General features: G+C 35.2%; 1 protein-coding gene and 1 long non-coding RNA gene across 4 annotated transcripts in view; one reads left to right on the top strand and one right to left on the bottom strand.

The window, feature by feature from the left end:
- Nucleotides 1–18,444, top strand: part of KCNH7 (potassium voltage-gated channel subfamily H member 7) — a 154,686-nt gene that overhangs the window by 22,581 nt on the left and 113,661 nt on the right. For all 3 annotated transcript variants that reach the window (XM_015535883.2, XM_042994571.1, XM_042994572.1), the window contains exon 3: nucleotides 10,351–10,565. In XM_015535883.2, the coding sequence (XP_015391369.2) occupies nucleotides 10,351–10,565 (215 nt within the window). The remainder of the gene's footprint in view (nucleotides 1–10,350; nucleotides 10,566–18,444) is intronic.
- LOC122240937 lies at nucleotides 2,226–16,961 on the bottom strand. The gene is made up of 3 exons (XR_006220743.1): nucleotides 16,856–16,961; nucleotides 14,603–14,765; nucleotides 2,226–2,509 (listed from the first exon to the last, which is right to left on the bottom strand). It is a non-coding gene; the product is annotated as an uncharacterized LOC122240937 (long non-coding RNA).

Raw genomic sequence — 18,444 nt, 5'->3', positions numbered from 1 at the left:
GACAGTGGTGCTGAGGAGGTTAGATCAGATTTCATAATTTCACCTTATTTGCTTCCATTTTATGTAGTCTTGATTTCGTACATAGTTGCTGATACAATTATGGGAAAGGATGATTTCACATTTCTGGATTTCTCAATTCACGTTCTATACATGGACACTCAGTAGTGGGGACATCCTGGATTTTCTTCCCATACCAAAGCTATATTAGTTTCCAGAAAAGTATCACTTGCTTACAGATGCTACAGTTGTCTGGTTATCGGTGAATAAATTCAGAGGGTATTTTATAGTTCAGCTTTAGAACAGTTTTTTTAGCCACAAAATCACTGATTAGCCTAGAAGAAACCACACTTCCTATGGCTACATAATTTGATATATTTTAGAAACTGAGCTGCTGACAAAAGAAGATGGAAAACTTTAAAAGTTTTTATTTTTTCTTTGGGTATAGTTGATGCACAATGCTACATGATGATGAAAATTCTTTTAAACTGATTTTAATTTTATGAATTCATGTGACTGATTAACAGGTTAAGTCCCACATGCACCAGATTCTGAATTCAGATTATTGCTTCTTCATTCAAGAAGAGAAATTTCCTTCTTTATAGGCTATCTTTATAGAACTTTAAATAATTTGCAAATATAATAGTGCATAATGTTTTACATTATCCTTTTATTTAATCTATATTACCAAGTACCTTAGAATTCTACTTCTCAAACCATTTATGGTGAAGGACCAGGATTTTTTCTAATCCATCACAGACCAGTACATTTGTATATATAAGAAAAATGCACTATTAGAAAAATGAAATTTTCAAAAAAAAATACATAGAAAATATAAGCCCTAACTATTTTATTATTAGATTGACTCGACATAGAATTACTCTGACAAGTTGCTAGAAGATTCTAGATGCTTACTCTAATTTCTGCAGTTATATTGTCACGGACAAATAACAAGGTCTCAGCTAGCACCAATGCACAGACTGCATGCTCTGTCTTAGAATGTCAAAGCAGCATTAACCATATAATATAACTTCTAGTCAGTTTTTTGGGAATTTGCAAATCTTTGTAATTTCGAGGTTTATTATAATTTTTAACTACTTATAAGTAGTTGTTACTTTACTAACGATTTGGGGGCCCAGCTTCTGATGGAGATAGTTAATTCTATGTAACCAAGGTCTCTTCACTACCCATATTTGCTTTTTTATGGTCCCTCAAAGAAGGCAGAGTTGTCATGTAAGGTCACAGTTTTGCATATCTCTATGTGAGCCAGTGTCTACACTAGCAGTTCAATATACCGCATTATTGAAATTGCTTCACTTGTAGACTTTGAAACAATTATGATGTATCCCAAGATTTTAAATATGCACAGCATTACTGTACATGTCAACAAATGTTGAACAGATTTTTCAAATCTTGGATATATTTGTATGGTTTTGACATGACTTCATTTCTTTTAAGCTTGTTTGTTTCAAAACTAGTAATGCAGATTTTGTTACTAGCAAATATGCATCGAAGGGTCAGGTTGCTAATCTCAAAATAAATCTGAAAACACTTTGTTCTGAGATTTGAAAACAGCCCATCTTAATATAAATGAAGTTCTTAAATATTTTAGGTATTATACTGAGTGCATTGTGACAACATAGACTTACAAATCTCACATTACTTTTAAAAGTCAAATCTTTCACTGATTTCTTACAATTATTTTTGCCTAAGAATGATTCTTTGAGCACTATTTGGTGTTTTCAAAATATGCATCGAAGAACATTTGTGGGAGTGGCAGTTAATAGAATTCTGATTAGTGACACAAGTTGGTTTATTAAGGTAAGCTGTTGTCTTAATTTTCTAGGTTAAACCATATGAAAAAACAATTACTTAACATACCGAATGTTGTGCAGTCTTTCTTGTAAATGACGGTTGAAGGGACACTAAAATTGGCTTCTGACAAGACTGAAAGTTTTTATCACAACTGCAGACAGCTGGAGATGCCTTCTCCAAAGTGTCGTAATTATAAAAGATACCCATCTTGGAATCCAGTTAAAATAAATGAGATAAATGATTCACATACTTGAACGTGCATGCTTATGATGGCAGATATTATTTTTGGTATGTGCATTTTACTTGGTTGAATAATACAAAATGCTAATTTCAAAGATACAATTTTCAATCATCACATCCTGTTTACTCTGATTGTAATTCAGTGTATATAACATAATTTTAGTCTTCTTTTTATATTTCTTTCTTTTTTTTACCCTTATATGCTCAAAACAGACAATGGTCGCAATGTCAAAGGTAATGTACGAACTCAAATTTCATCATCTGATGCTCAAAGAGCCCCTTTACTTGGCATGTTCACTTGCCTGCTGTATGCCCTGTTCAATGCAACATCATGCTGCCCTTAGCTGGTCCAGGTGCCTGGTGGAGATATCGTGGCTTGATTTTGTTGGAGACATTGTTACTTTCTCACCTGTGGCACCAAAATGATTCTGAACTCCTTTTTCTTGCAAGTATAAGCCTAGGTTGACAATGAACACTTCCTAAATATTTAAACCATTTGGAAAGAAACAAATATTAAGCTAAATACATTCCAGTATGAAAGAGGCACATCAGCCTGTTTCAGCCCCAAAAAGGTTTTGAGTGCAAGATTAAATAAAGTAATCAAAGTGCTACATGACAGTATCTCTTCACTTGTTCCTCTTTTGTTTCCTTAAAACTAGTTTCACGTTCCTGGATGGCAGGGGGTATGGTTTTAAGCTTACTGTAGTAGTAAACTGTACATGCATGATGGTCATTTTCTATTTTTCTATATTACATTTCAGTCATTTTTAATTGTGTCCTATATTAGTCTGAAATCACTGGCATGACCTATAGGTACTGTAGGTTAAAGTTTAAGTGGGCAGTACCTCTGGAAAAGTCTGGATTTGACTAAAAATTTGAAATTCACCTCTGTTTTTTCTACTATATCATAGTAGGTACGAGGAATCACAAAATATAGTAATCATATTATTCTCATCAAATTGAAAACATTTGGACTTAGTCTTTTAACATAGGCCATGCATGCCGCTGTGAGTGTGCATATGGTGACAATGACTCATTTGGTGCATGTATGTTGCATGGACACATCTCCACCGGTAACCATCATTATTTAAAATTCACTGTTTTGGCCTCTTCTGTATGTCACTGCTACTCTGATCACTATGAAGTTCTGTATATTGATTTCTCAATGGCTTCCCTAATTAAGTCAGAGCTGGTGATGCTTATGAATTAATAGCACTAGACACTAAAGCTGTTTTCTGGTCATCAATCCAGGGTGATTTGAAAATAAGGGAAATTGTGGCAGCTTCTCCCATCCCAATTTTCTTTTGCGAGCACTTCAAAAAGGGTCTATGCAGGTGACCTCCAATACCGGGATGGTATTTCATCCACATGATTATTCTATCCTTGGCCTGTCTACTGTGATTTCTAAAAGGGAACAAATTAGTGTCAGTTGTGATGGTGATTTGAGTATAATTCAGGATATAATGTCAAGAAACAGAATACAGACACCCCTTGCTAACTTGCTTGTATGAAATATGATTGGCTTTAGCATTTAATAATTAGCAATTAATTATTAGACACTAATTTTCCAGTGATCTTTTGAATTCAGTGAAAAATGAATCTGATTTGTCTCAATAAATAGAAAATTGAGCTTGCTTATCTTAAAATTAGTAGTTCACACAGCTGTCATTCAAACCACATTTTTTTTATTTTTCTCTCATAAATCCATTTAATCCCCAACCCTTTTTCCTTGACCCTCAATTTTTTAATAGCAGTAGTCTTTAAATAAAAATGAATCATCAAAGTCAGAATTTGGGATTAGGAAACTCTAAACCATTGTAGGAAGTTTTCCCATATTAATATTTATGAAGTCAAACTCCCAAATTAGATTTAAAAATGCGCAAATTTAATTTAAAAATTAATGTAAATGTACCCTCCAAAGTCTTCATTATTTGTTCAGACTCTGGTTTTGAAACTATCAAAAAATACTTAAGTATCTGGCTCTTTAAGATTTTCGCTGAAAAATTAACATGCTAAGTAGATATAGAATAATACATTAAGTGCGCTTTTAAAATTTTTTGGTTTTGTTTCTAAACCACATTTAAATAAAACTTAAAAAATAAAAGACAAATTTCTATACTTCTTTGTGTACAAATGCATAATTACAGTTCTTAAATATCAAAGTCACCCAAAAATAATTTCTTGACCGAATAAAATAAATCATTTCGGCAGGCATTTGGAAGGACCTCAAGAGCATCTGGTTTATTCCCCTCAGACGAGGTGGTTGGCAAAATTTCTGACACAAATGGTAGAGGAATCTTTATCTTGGGGGGATCCCATTCTCTAACTTTCTTGGGAAATCTATTTTACTGCCTGTTACGCCAAGAGCTAACCTAAATCCTTCTTGCTGAAATGCAATTTTCTTCCCTCCTTTATCTATCCTGAGTGGCCAGAGATTCCAGCTGGTTACGTCTAATCTTGATATAATATCATACTATAAGAACAGCAATCGGTACTCAGTCTTTTCTTCTAAAACAGAATCATTTCCATTTAACCTTCTTACTTAGGATTAAATTTGTTTCCCTTTAATACATTTCCTTGAAATTTATGAATCTTTGAAATAAGACCTCAGAGATCTAAGTGTAACCCATTATCAAGGATTGGAAAAGTTAATTCAAATAAATTGCATTTGCTGCTTCTATGTGTGCATGTACATTAAATGCTGTTAACAATCTCTTTAATGTTGTGAGAGGTGAACCTAATCCTGTCTCAGTCACTCATCAACTGATCTTCACCTCAAATTTAGTGGTGGTTTCTCTGCCTACACTGCTCTCCAAGTCATCCATAAAAATTAACCCACCCCTACCCCACTTAGTAAATAGGTCCTTAACATAGCTTTACCCCTTTATTGCTTCCACCTGCTTATTATTCCAAGGAACTCTGCATCCCACTGACAATAGTGTGTTCAGTTTCCATCTTGTGTGTGAATCTGGCATATGAGTCAGAAACAAAACTATCTGCAAGACTGATCACAGCTTTCACCTCCCCAAGCCACAAAACCTGTCAGACTCACAAAGGAAATCAACTGATCTGATACAGCTTGTTTCTTATAAGCCACACTGGCCAAGTTTTCGTGATCTTCTAAGAATTTGCATACTGATTTTCAATGGTGATAGTTTTCTTCTGAAAATTATATATTACACACCCAAAGAAGTAATATGATTATGGACTACAAATCATATGATTACTTCTTATCTATCTAAGTTTTAAACTGGCTGCCAGTGTTCTTTTACAAAATCCAATTACTAAACACTGCATTTGCTTTTTTTCTAACGTTAAGTCACTTCAGCAGTTTACATTTTATTAAACTTTAGCCAAATAAACTCAGTGCCCTAAGAAATATTGTGTAAAGACCTGATGATGTGATAACCTTACGTTTTTTTTTCTCTCCTTTTCTTGTGTCCCATTTTATCCTCAAGAGCAATGATCTTTAAAAAAGAAAACAGCATTTTTTAAAAATTATCAGATGTCCTTGGCTATATTTCCAGCACTTCTAAAAGAGAATATATTCTCTTTTAGCATCTTGTAACTCATGGTAAATTCAAATAACCTTATCATAAAAATTTTAAACATCTTTAATCTAAAATTCTTCCCAGTTGTTGCTTTAGCCTCTGGCTTGATCTCTAAATTCAGGTTATTTCTTTGTAGCTGGAACATGGCCTACTTTATATTTAATCAGACAGTTGTAATATATTAGAGCTTTATCCAGATGTTGGTTTAGTCTACTTGGTCACCTGTTTTTCGTCTCCTTCTAGAATACAGAAACGTTTAAATGAATGGTCATCCATTTTGCAAATGTTTCTCTAAAGAACATCAATTCCTCCTTATGCACCTTTGAGTTTTACATTCCTTTCTATTGAAGCTATTATTTCCCCTTATTTCTGCCCATTTATTTTATTTAAATTCATTTACTTTGTTTTTCAGGTTATCCTCCTTTCTTTCATTAGAATCCTAAATCCCATCTGTTCATGATCACTCTCAGGGAGGCTGCCTTTCACCTTTAAATCCTCAACCAAGGCCTCTCTGAATATAGACCTAGGAGGTAGGAAACCCTGTGTTCTGATTTCTAGTCCTTGATGCTTATTCCCTTTTGGCCCCATATTCTATCTGCTTAGGTTGACGATTAGTGAAAACGAGAATACTGTGAATACTTACCATAATTAAAATCTTGGGAAATTTTTTCACTAGAATTTAGATAGGTTTTAGAGGAACCTAAGCTAATGCACATTGGCTTGCAGACTCAGACTTCTGCAAATAAATATCTGCTTCAAAATCAGTGGAAAAAGCATAATGATCTTTGTTTATGGGATGAAATAGATTGTAAATGTCTTATCTAAGTAGCATGCATGAAGTATTTTAAGTAACACTTTAGGTTCTGCTGAATTCTTTAAATATATAGATTTAAAAGAAAGCCTAGATTAAATCTCTATTATTAAGAAGTTACAAAAAAAAAAAAGCAGAATAGAATAACAGTTTGAAGGGTTATCCACCAGTAAATACGAGAAGCTAAAATATGGACTCAATGAAGTTATAATATTCTGAGAGCAAATCTGCATATGACATATATTGACCAGTGGTTTCTCAGCCCTGTCAGACCCAATGTCCCCTTGTTTTGCAACAATATTTTTTATACTAATTTTACTATCCTGTAACAACATTTAGAAATAAGTTAACCTATTTCTAAAAGATCAACATGATTCTTTAACTGTAATGTAAAGGAGGAATACAAGGAAAGCAGTTTATAATAAAATGATACATTTCTCAATGTATTAATGCTCAAATATAACTAACTACACTAGAAGACATAATGCAATGAGCAGACATTTTTAGAAAATGGCTTTAAGAGCATTAAAGACATGAGAAAATCATCCAGATAAGTACTAGAGAAAATGATAGAGCAGGAATATGAGTGGATAACAAAATAAAAAGCAGTATTGGAATAAACAATAACAGACCAGAGTTATTTATATATGAATTTTAGAAACAGGAAATAACAAAAATTGAATTATGAAAAATATCCCAAAATAAACTGGGGAGAAAATGAAAAAGGATGATGTTCTCACCAGTAAGCTGGCCCTTAACAGCTCAGTGTAATGTCAACATGATTTCATATGTGATAACATCAATATTAATGAATTGCACTGTTTAAGAAAGAAATCCCACCAAATGTCAGAACATATATTCTTTATCCAATATTGTAAAAAGGCCTTGCAGACCATATGCTTTCCTAAACAATGGGACTAAAAAATGGATTGGAACAAGAAATGGCAATCGAGACATTATGATGAAGTTGTGGCAGATCTCTAAAGAGTTACTAACGTGAGATTGGAAACCAACAGGCAATCTCAAGACAAATCAGTTAGTGTTTAGTTCTTACTACATAGTTTCTTTTCATTACATCATGTATCATTTTACATACATAGAGAACAATCATATGAAATATTTTTGAAAGAAATTTTATTAATGATCTTCAGTGTGATTCCTGTAATTCTCTGCAAATTTAATATCCAGTTCCAACACTGTCAAAAAAAATACTCAAATCTCTTTGTTTACATATTTGTTCGTGACCTGCAAACACAGACTATAACCTTATAGCGTGAAGTCTGAAATTTTGTATTGGCAATTCAAATGCCACAAGTAGAGTAACTCCGCGTGATACAATTTTTCAAAATGGTGAACAACTTTTGGTAAAGTTCTGAACCAAACAATGTAAAACTCTTTCCTTTACACGGTAGTTGTAGCTCTACAAAGTTCAACACATTAAAATCATGTTAAAAGTACATTGTACTCTTTATATGTGAAACAGGTTCAAGGCTCAGATCGTTATAAACAGGCTTTCACCTACAGGAATGCCCACTGGACATATGGGACAATTTTTCAATTGAGCCACCTCTCATCATTGTGACAGACAAAAATGTCCCCAACAAATGCCCCTAGGATGAAGTACTGTCATGGTTGAGACCTCGTGCTTATTGGTGTAGCCAGTTCAGTGGAGTTTATTGAAACTGGTTACAAGGACAATCAAAGCATATTTAACAGTGTTTGTCTCCTCTAATGTGATAGATCATCCATGGTTTTGTCTGATTTTTTTTAAACAGCTCCGTAGAGAGTCAGCTATAGAAATTCACCACATAGAAGGATGACAGAAATAGAGTTGAAAGATAGACATAAGGGTTTAAAACACAACTTAACTATATATCAGAGCTCAACTTTCTCTAATCTCTTCTCTGTACCCCTGTGTGCAATAAAAGTATCTAATGAGTGAAAATATGACAATAGAGTTGAGAAAAAGACATTATCTAAAATGTTGGAAGTCCTGGAATATTTCGCAAATTACAAATTTTAAGATATAGGCCTGGAATATAGCCATAATATTATACAATGATACAAAAAAGAGAACACTATCTAGGATATGTTGCAATACTAAATCATTGGTTTGTGATGGAGACTTATAGAGAGATGTAGAGAATGGGGTTTCTATCAGACACCTGTCTGAAGGCAAGATTAATTTGGTGCCACTTTTGGCTCCTATTTCTCTCCTTATCTTATAAATAGAAAAGAGAGTGAGCGTCTATATGCAAATGAGAGCATACTGGGCAATAAATGCCCAAATTGCTCAATGACATTTTTCACCTAGATGGATTTGATCATCATCATGGATAAAACTCAGGGAGTGAATAAAATTGCACCTCAAGAAGCACAGTGTCTGCAGTATGGATGAAAATGATCTTTAAACAATTTCAAATTTTTAAATAACCAAAAATAAAATTTTGTAAAGGAATATATGTGAATTCTCTCCAAATTAACTATCAGCCAGGTGATGGCAATTATTTTACTAGCATTATATTTTAGCTGAGTTGATTTGTTATTGTGGTTCAAAATACACCACCTATAAATTTAATTTTCAAGTGTTCAGCCCTGCATAAAGTACTTTTTGATCCCTAAAATGTATTTGTTTCATTCTGAACAGGAGAAAAAGTAGCATAAGGCAAAATGTGCTGACTAACAAGCTCAGTCATGCAGTCTGTGTGTTTGAAGCACTCTCTGAGGCAGCAAAATAATGGCTGAGTAACAGTCATGGGCTCAGGCTTTCTATAAAACTCTTCCTGATGCCAATTTTTAGGAGCTCTATATTAGTAAAAGTTGCATTACCCATTATACAAGAAACTCTGGAGCATTTCCTGACTCTTCAAAAGCAACACACAGTAAGTTCACCTCAAGGTGTACCTAGTCAGTGTATTTATCCTCGACAAGGGAACCAGGAGCCCTGGAACCTTGCTAAATTGTCTTCGTGGGAAAGAAATGTGGGAATTGACCAGGGTCGGAAAATGGGTACTAACTTCCAGCTGCAAGATGAATCAGTTCTGGGGATCTAACATATAGCATGTTTGAAAATAAATAAATAAATAAATAAATAAATAAATAAATAAATAAATAACCAGGTACCACTAACCCCAGCCATTACCTAGCTATGGTCACTTCAATGTTAAGTTATGTTCACCAAAGTATTCTTCTGGTATGGTTTTTTATGGAGGCTTTTCTTTCTCTGTCTCTCAAAAAAAAAAAGTCTTAAATGTAAATGAAAGGGGAAAAGAAGGAAAGATTTTAAAAATTTCACACAGGATCCTGGAGTTTTCAATAGAATACACGCACGTACGCACAGACATTTGCCCTTCTCCCTCTTATCTGCAATTCTTAGAAGCTCTGTAAAACACCTCACATACGTAGTAGAAGCACATGACAGCTGGTTCGTCACTTGTCATTTGTCATGGCCCAGAGAAGAAAGTAATACACGTTGGAGCTGGGGACACAGCCTGTTCAGAAATTTCCTGGCCAACATGATTTTATCCACAGGCAAGTCTCTTCCTTGAATAATTCCTGGATTATAAAAAGACATTCTTGAAAAACCAGTTTGGCCAATAATAGGGAGTGGAGGTTTTTGGTTTTTGTGTTTTGTTTTGTTTTGTTTTGTTTTCCTTTTATTCCAGCCCTTAATGAAAGAAGTTAAGTAACAGCCAAAGATGTCATCTGCCCCCTGGGTACACGCCTTGGACCCCATCTTACCCTCGATACCCATGTGCTGCTCCGTGTGTCAGACCGTGATCCTAAACCTGTGGTCAGGTACCAGCTGGCTGCATTTAGTCCCTCCCGAAGCAGGGTCACACTGGCTGTGGATCATTAGCGGGTCATTCAGGACCATCTCTTTCTTCTTCTGTTTCTCCTGATCCTGCTTTTACAAATATTTTCCAATTTTTTTAGGGCCTTTTAATCATATCAAGTCAAGCCTCCTGGGATCCACGTCAGATTCAAATCTCAACAAATACAGCACCATTAACAAGATTCCACAGCTCACTCTGAATTTTTCAGATGTCAAAACTGAAAAAAAGAATGCATCCCCTCCTTCTTCAGATAAAACCATTATTGCACCCAAGGTTAAAGATCGAACACACAACGTGACAGAGAAAGTCACCCAGGTGGGATATGATTTTATTCTCAATATTGACCATGTTTAAGGTTCTTCTCTGCACCATAAAGCACATTATTTTTCCCGTAAACGACTATCAAAAAAGGTAAGCTATTTATTGCACCCTAATATATCTTGAAATGTTGGGTAACCCTTTAATGTGACAGATTTAAAATAAAACTATAGACTGTGATTGTATCTCTTACAAGACTAAGCAAAAATGGGCTAGCTTGATACTGTTGTTCTCTCTGTCGCAGAGGTGGTTAACCTGCTATTTATCATGTTTGGACATTTATTGTTTTGCTGCCAACTCTTGCATTATTAAAGCACAGTTTCTTAATATAATGGATGTGACTGTTGAAACTTTAGGTGACTAACTGGGAGTTAGTCTTAACTGTGACCTCCTTTTGTTCACTTCCTCTACTAAGTAGACTCAGATATAAGTCAATTGACTTGAGGAAAAGAGCCGAAATGATTAAAAGTCAGAGTAAATAATACATTTCCACAGGAACAATATTTTATTGTTTTCAAATAAATATTGCAATTTGAACTAGGGTAAAAATGTAATGTCTAGCAGAAGCCCTGCTTTAAAGAATAGATAAAAATAATTTGTACCTATTATATCAAAATATCAACCTAAGCAACATCTAGCTTTTGCTTACAATGCACTTACATTGCTGGGAATTCGTGACTCTAAAATTTGTGTCAAGTAAACAGTTCTTTTACAAACACTTTACTTGATATATTTGCTTAGCACATCTTTTCAAAACTGTCACAAATATATAGGTAAACTTGGCCCCAATCTCTGTCCCAAGCCTTAAAGATTTTGAATTGATCAAGTTTTTTCTGTAGTGATGATCACTGCCAGCAATACTGTAGTCAGTAAATAATCCTTTATGTGTTAGCTGAAATAGCGATGTAACGACCAGGAGTCAGTTCAAAATAGTCCTGAGTGGTCTGTGTTTGGGATGAGACATTCTACATGCCATATGCTACTATATATTTTATGTTTATGTTGTAATATGTAATTTATAATGATTATTTATAATAATTCCATAACATAGAAATTAAGAGATATAAAAAACTGTACAAAAGTCCCTGGGTGTTTAGAAACAGGTATTTTCCTGGCCCAGGGAGAGGCTAGGCTGGGCACGAGCTTGGGACAGGGGCAACTTTCCCCTCTAGATGGTTCTCCATTACCTTTTCACAAAAATGCCTTGAGTCAAAGTAAAATACAACAGCTAACCTCAAAAGCTTGGCATTCTTTTCAGGTCTCATGCTTTCTCTTTAAATTCTTCTCTTATTTTTACCTTCATCTTTCATAATATCACAGTATTTGTTTTAACATTTAAAAAATGTCTTCATTCCTGGGCACCTGGGTGGCTCAGTCGGTTAAGCGTCCGACTTGGGCTCAGGTCACGATCTCGCGGTATGTGAGTTCGAGCCCCGCGTCGGGCTCTGTGCTGACTGCTCAGAGCCTGGAGCCTGTTTCAGATTCTGTGTCTCCCTCTCTCTCTGACCCTCCCCCGTTCATGCTCTGTCTCTCTCTGTCTCAAAAATAAATAAACGTTAAAAAAAAAAATTTTTTTTAAATAAATAAATAAAAATAAAAAATGTCTTCATTCCTTATCACGGATGTAATCCCAAGCCCACAGAAACACCACATTTCTTTCCTATAGTTTCTCATATTCCATACAAACAGTATAGTACCCTTACCACAGACTCCAGAGGGCTCCAAATGAAAAACAGTGCATCTTAAGGATGCTAGAAGATTTGAATTAGATCCTGTTTTATAAACTATCACTCTTTAAAATAAATGTGAAAAATACAGCAATAGGAAGGGCATTCTGAAGACAGAACACTTAAGCGGATCTGGTTCGGGCCAAAATGATGAGGAACTGAAAAAAGGCTGGGACCAAAAACGAAAAAAAAAGAGGTGGTAGGAATGCTCCCTCTTCTTTTTAGTGTCATCTATAGCTCCCAGTAACAAACCCGCCAACAGCCCACATGTCAAACCAAACAAGGTAGAGATTGCATATTGATAAATTCCTCCTGCAGACGTAGCCTCTGGAAATTGTTTAAACACTTGACAGCAGGACTCTTCTCATTTAATGTCTGTGAAGCTTCCTCATCATAGCTATCTCTGGAATTTCCATGTTCCCAACATATAACAACGGTCCTCTAGTCACTAAAAAAAACTAGGTCATAATTTTACTATTCCCTTTGTTAGGCCTGTGTGGAAATGTTCCTTATTGAGATAGTCTCAGTGCATTTCTGTAGGCAGCCAGCAGTATTTTCTTTATCTAATGTTCTTATTTGTTTTATTCCATTTATAGATTTGGATGGTAATCCTTCCTTCAAAGATATCAGGGTTTTGTTCTTAGATAATTCAACAGTGAGTTTTAAATATTCCTCTGAGCACAAACAATAAAGCAAACACGAGGAAAAAAAAGGCACAAAATCAAAGGAACAATTAATTTCTGCTCATGTTATGCTCTGTCAATATTTGGATCGTATCTCTATTATGCAATGGTTAGTTGCTAATTAGCCTAATGGTTATTTCTTCCCCAGCTAGACTGAGCTTCTTCAGAGTAGAGACCATGCTGTTAGTCATTCATTCATTCATTCATTCATGCATGCATGTATGCATTCATGTGTTTGTTTATTCACTCAACAAGCATTTATTAAGAGCTAGTAAGTTCTGGGAATTCATGTGAAAAAGCAAATACTGTGCCTTAGATGTGTGAGAGAAACAGACAAGTACAATACCTAGGCATTAGGATGCAGTGTAAAGGATTACACTGTAGGTAAACAACAGAGTGCAAAACGTACTGAAAGAGGAAACAGTACCTATATTGGAAGTTTGGGATAGTGGTTGGGGAATATAAACTCTTAGAGAAATTTTGAAGCTTGAGAAGTTTCAAGGCGAGGAATTAGAATCTGGAATAGGACATAGTTGTGGAACTGTGAGTACCAGCGAAGGAATGAAACATGAGGTATTTGTATTTTTAGTGCCTAGCGTGATATATACAACATATAAGAAGACTCTTAAAAGATTTGGAAATGAACCACTGAAGGCATTGGAGAGAATTAAGCAAGAGTACGTCTTTTGGTCAACAATCCCCAAAACAAATGCTTGCCTTCCAAATTCTCCCTTCAGGCAGTATTCTAAATCTGACTCTTGTTTCTGGTCCAGAGACCCCTTTCATTGGCTGGTCTCATAAGGCATACTTCTAGAATGCATCATCTCTTTATTTGATATTCTATATGACCTTCTCTGTTAATTGGAGAAAACAGAAATTAACTCAGAAGATGTGGATTTTTTTTAACCGCAGTCTAGCTGGTACAGGCTGATGTGTAGTCGGGTCCGTCCTCAGGAGACAGGGCCTTACTTGGCTAATTCCTACCAAGTAGCAGTGGAGTAGTGGAGATAGGACAATGGATTGGAATAAAAGTTGGGTGAGTGAAGAATAAAGATCTGCTTTTACCATGTAATTGTGGTTCTCATTTGAGGATAAAATCCTTTGCTATATCTGCCCCCTTTTAAATAAAAGGAAACCAAACTTTTGCACTCTTGGATGATTTCATTATTCCTGAGGCTAGTTCTACTTCTACTTCAAATGTTATGCTAATTTTAGGATAAAATATATTATATGTTGTCATGTTCAGCTTTTACCAATTTGATAGTAGATCACTCTCCCTGGATATGCATAAGAATATCAGGAAGATTTAAGAAAAAGGCACTATGGGTTCCAAATCTTTTTTGGTCACACGAGACTTTATCAGTCAGTCAGTGCCATAACAGAATATAAAAGAAGCCTACTGGAACCACCTTAGGCGGAATATGAAAGGAGGAGGGGGAATTTATTGGGTCACATAACCAAAAAGTGCAAGGACAGACCTGCTTTGGGCCGTGGCTGCTGCATTCATTGTTTAAAGAGTTGATGACATTCTTTCCCTCTCAGCCATACTTTCTTCTATATTGACCTTTCTCCATATCTGATAGAAGCAAGAACCTCAGACTCTCTTGACTCACATAATACTCACAGTTGGTAATCTGATAAGAAGAACCTTCTCTCCTCTGGTGTCCATTTTATGCCTGAGAAAGTGGAATTCTATTGGCCACTATGGGTCCTGTGCTCATTCTTGTAGAAGTATAGCCCCTTGACCAATGACCACATCAAAAAAATGCAGTGGGGGAGGGGAGGCTCTAAAGAAGGAAAACAAAATAAGTGGCCCATTGCAAAGACGAAGATGGGATTCAGGTTAAACATCAGTGTCTCTCTCTTTCACACACACACACACATACACACACACACACACACACACACACACACACACACACACACTAAATATGCATTATGTGCCAGATAGGCACTAGAGACACAGAAGTAGAAAACTAGCACTAATAGTACTAGGGGTTATAAACTACTCAGAAAAACACTATATAACAATATATAATGATAGCATTTTTTACGGTGCTAATGTAATAAATGCTACAAGAATATATTATGAACTAAAAGTAGTTTACATTTCCTTTTGACTCAATACTAGCCAAATTATGACCAAATAATTCTACAACTTATTGCATTATTACTTAGGAGGCATGTCTGATGAATTTAGTAGACATTCATATTGTGATAACCAGAAAAATAAGACATATGAAAGGCCCTAAATGAACCAGGAGATTTTAATTTGGGGAAAAGATGACGGGGAAAAGAATTGCTGCTGGTCCACAAGTATAATTTTTCCATAGCTTAACTAAAAGAGACTACTCAAGAAAATAATTTTAGGACTAATTAGAGACTTAGGTCACAAGAAAGAAATCTCTGAATGTTTAAAAGCCCATATAGTCGTGAAATCCACGTAGAACTCTAAAGCCAGAATAGATTCCCATTATTTAGGATTCATTTAAGTGTATTGTTGGCATGAAAATAGAATTATGATAGATTTAATAATAGCTGACATTGATTGAGCACTCACTATGCGCCAGGCTCTATGCTAAGTGGTTTAATGGATTGTCAATTTGAATCCACATAACAGTCCTTCCTGTGACTTGGTACTATTATTATCATCTCCATTTCATAGAAAAGGAATCAAGCTTGGAGAAAGGAAACAACTTGCTCAGGTCACATGGGAAATGATGGAAGTAGCCTTCAAACTGAGGTCATATGACTCCAAACTTGAAGTACTCTAAAGTACCCCCTCTCTATGATTCTGTTTCCCTCCTAGATCCACTCAGAATTTAGGATGCCATTTGGATACACCCCTAACATTTGGCCATTTCATCAAAATGTTAATATGAAAGTTTAATAGCAATTTACCGGAAAAGTGAGTCTACAGAAATAGGAAAGAGAATATGGTAGATTTTCTCCAGAACTCCTGAAAGTCTTCAAAAAGCAAAAGAAAACAATCCTTAACAGGAGAGCTTCATTTCAGCATTATCTTTTGTGTAAGTTTATATCCCATTTTGCTTATGCTACTTTTAGATTAGGATAAAAGAGTTTGGCTTTTGTTGGTAGCATGCCGCTCAGGAAAAGGAAAATTACACAGAGATTACTGACATAAAGTGGAGCTTAGAGATTATGGCTTTATGTTTGCCATTGAATTTTGTCCATCGCGAATATGCTCATTATCTCTTCGTGTTTTTCAGTGACTCTCAACTTATATTTACTTTTGACAGAAACCCTAAACAATACTTGTAATTCCAGACTTGTTTAGAAATGGAGATTGGTTTATAATAGAGAGATAGTGTTGATTTTATTAGTGAATGTTTAAAATCATAAATGCATATAATTGTGTATCAGTTAGCTTCAGTAAAGCAAAAATACTCATTTATCATCTCAGCCTTAACAGTACAAAACTTCTTAACACTTGCTGTAGTTTCCCTCATACTGGATAAATTTAATCCTCAACTTTCTTCAGTGACAGTATTAAAAAATATGTTTCTGACACCACTGCAAATTAAAAGTGGTTTTCTATGTAGCAATAGTTTTCATTAATAATGCCGTTATTAGTCTAACTCCAGTTCAGATTCTGACACCAGCTAGATGTCCTACAATTCAGCTCAATTATGACACGGTCTACCTGCGGGGATAGCAACAGATTCCACAGGTTAAGGGCCCAGTGTCACAAAACTCCCCCTCCCCCCTACAAACCCACCATGCCAACCTCAAGTCCAGGTTGTCACCTGTGCCTCCATGACTGGCTACAGATTGGAGGTTCCCATGACCTGCTCCTTGGGCTTGACTATTTGTTAGAGCAGCTATGGAACTTAGAGAAACACTTACTTAAGTTTACCAGTTTATTATAGGAGGATATAACTCAGAACCACCAGGTGGAAGAGATGCATAAGAGTGAGGTATGAAGAAAGGGGTGGAGAGCTTCCAGGCCCTCTCCTGGCCCACCACTCTCCCTGTACCTCCATGGTACACGGAACCTGGAAGCTCTCCAAACTCCATCCTTCTGGGTGTTTATAGAGGCTTTATTACATAGGCATGACTGATTAACTCATTGACTATTGGCTATAGATTCAACCTCCAACCCATTTTCACCCCACCTCCCCCCAGAGGTAGGGGCTGGGACTGAAAATTCCAACTTTAATCACACCTTTGGATCTTCTGGTGACCAGCCCCCCATCTGCAGGTGACCTTAGGTGACCTAGGGGCTTTCCAGAGTCACCTCATTAACATAACAAAATCACATTTGTCATTCTCTTCACTTAGGAAAGTCAAGGGTTTTAGAGCTCTGTGCTAGGAACAGGGAGAAAGACCAAATTCGTGTTTCTTATTATAAACCATAATATCATGGTCATGAATCAAAAATTACATTTAATTAAAAAGTCTAAATTCAACAGTTATTTTTATAAAGCCTTATTGATTCTTCACTCATGAAATTACAAAAAACAAAAGTCACAGTACTTCTACAGTATGTTTTAAATGTTTTCATAAACTTCATTTCTTGCCTAAACTAATATAAAATCATGCAAACCTCAATAAAACTGTACAGATCATCTTGAACTGCCAGAAATAGTAATAATCACAAAATTCCAAATTAAATTTGAAATGTAATGCAGGAGTCCAAAATTGTCTCTGAACACTTCCAATTTAATATGACGTTGGTTTTGCATTCATTATCTTACTGTTATTTATAGAATACTATCAAACTTGGCTCAGCAAAACAGAAATCTTCATCTAGTGTTTTCCCATTATCCTGGGTTTGATCTATGTCTATACATGCAAATTGAAATGAAAAACAGTATTTGTGGATCTGCAAGTAAAAATAAAGCACATTCATCAGGATAATTATGGATTTCATATTAGTGAGTGCTTACCAGCTGTAAGTCAAAGTTTTATGTACAGTAGTGATACAAAAATATGTAAGTCAAGGTCTTTACCTTCAAGGGTCTTTTACTGAATACAAAGCTTTGATCTTTGAGATCCGGGATTATGTCATTGAGTTTTCTCTGGACAAATAAATATATTCTATCTATCTAAGTTATGATGAGAAAAAGATAAAAAGTAACTATAGACACTTAAGTAGCCATTGACTACTAAAAGCATGTTTTTTGCTTTAAAATAAAGATGTTCATAATTTTGAAAAGGGAAATGTGTGATTTTTAAAAAGCAACATTAATTTTTTATCTCTTTTTACTATATACTATATGCATATCAAAACTGATCATTATTTGCTGACATGTTCTACATTAAAATACAGTTTATTTCGGTTTAAAACGCCTAATTAGTTCAAAAGTCATACTTCTCCATACTCTAGATGAGGAAGCACAGCAACCATATGAAGCCCTAATGGCAACTAAGAGCCAAAGCTTGTAGAGCAAGCATTTAGGTATGATTGCTTTAAAAAATAAATAAATAAAACACCTGTTTGGT

The sequence above is a fragment of the Panthera tigris genome, chromosome C1, assembly GCF_018350195.1.
Source record: "Panthera tigris isolate Pti1 chromosome C1, P.tigris_Pti1_mat1.1, whole genome shotgun sequence".
Classification (NCBI taxonomy): Eukaryota; Metazoa; Chordata; class Mammalia; order Carnivora; family Felidae; genus Panthera; species Panthera tigris.
This window is presented reverse-complemented; position numbering and strand designations above follow the sequence as displayed.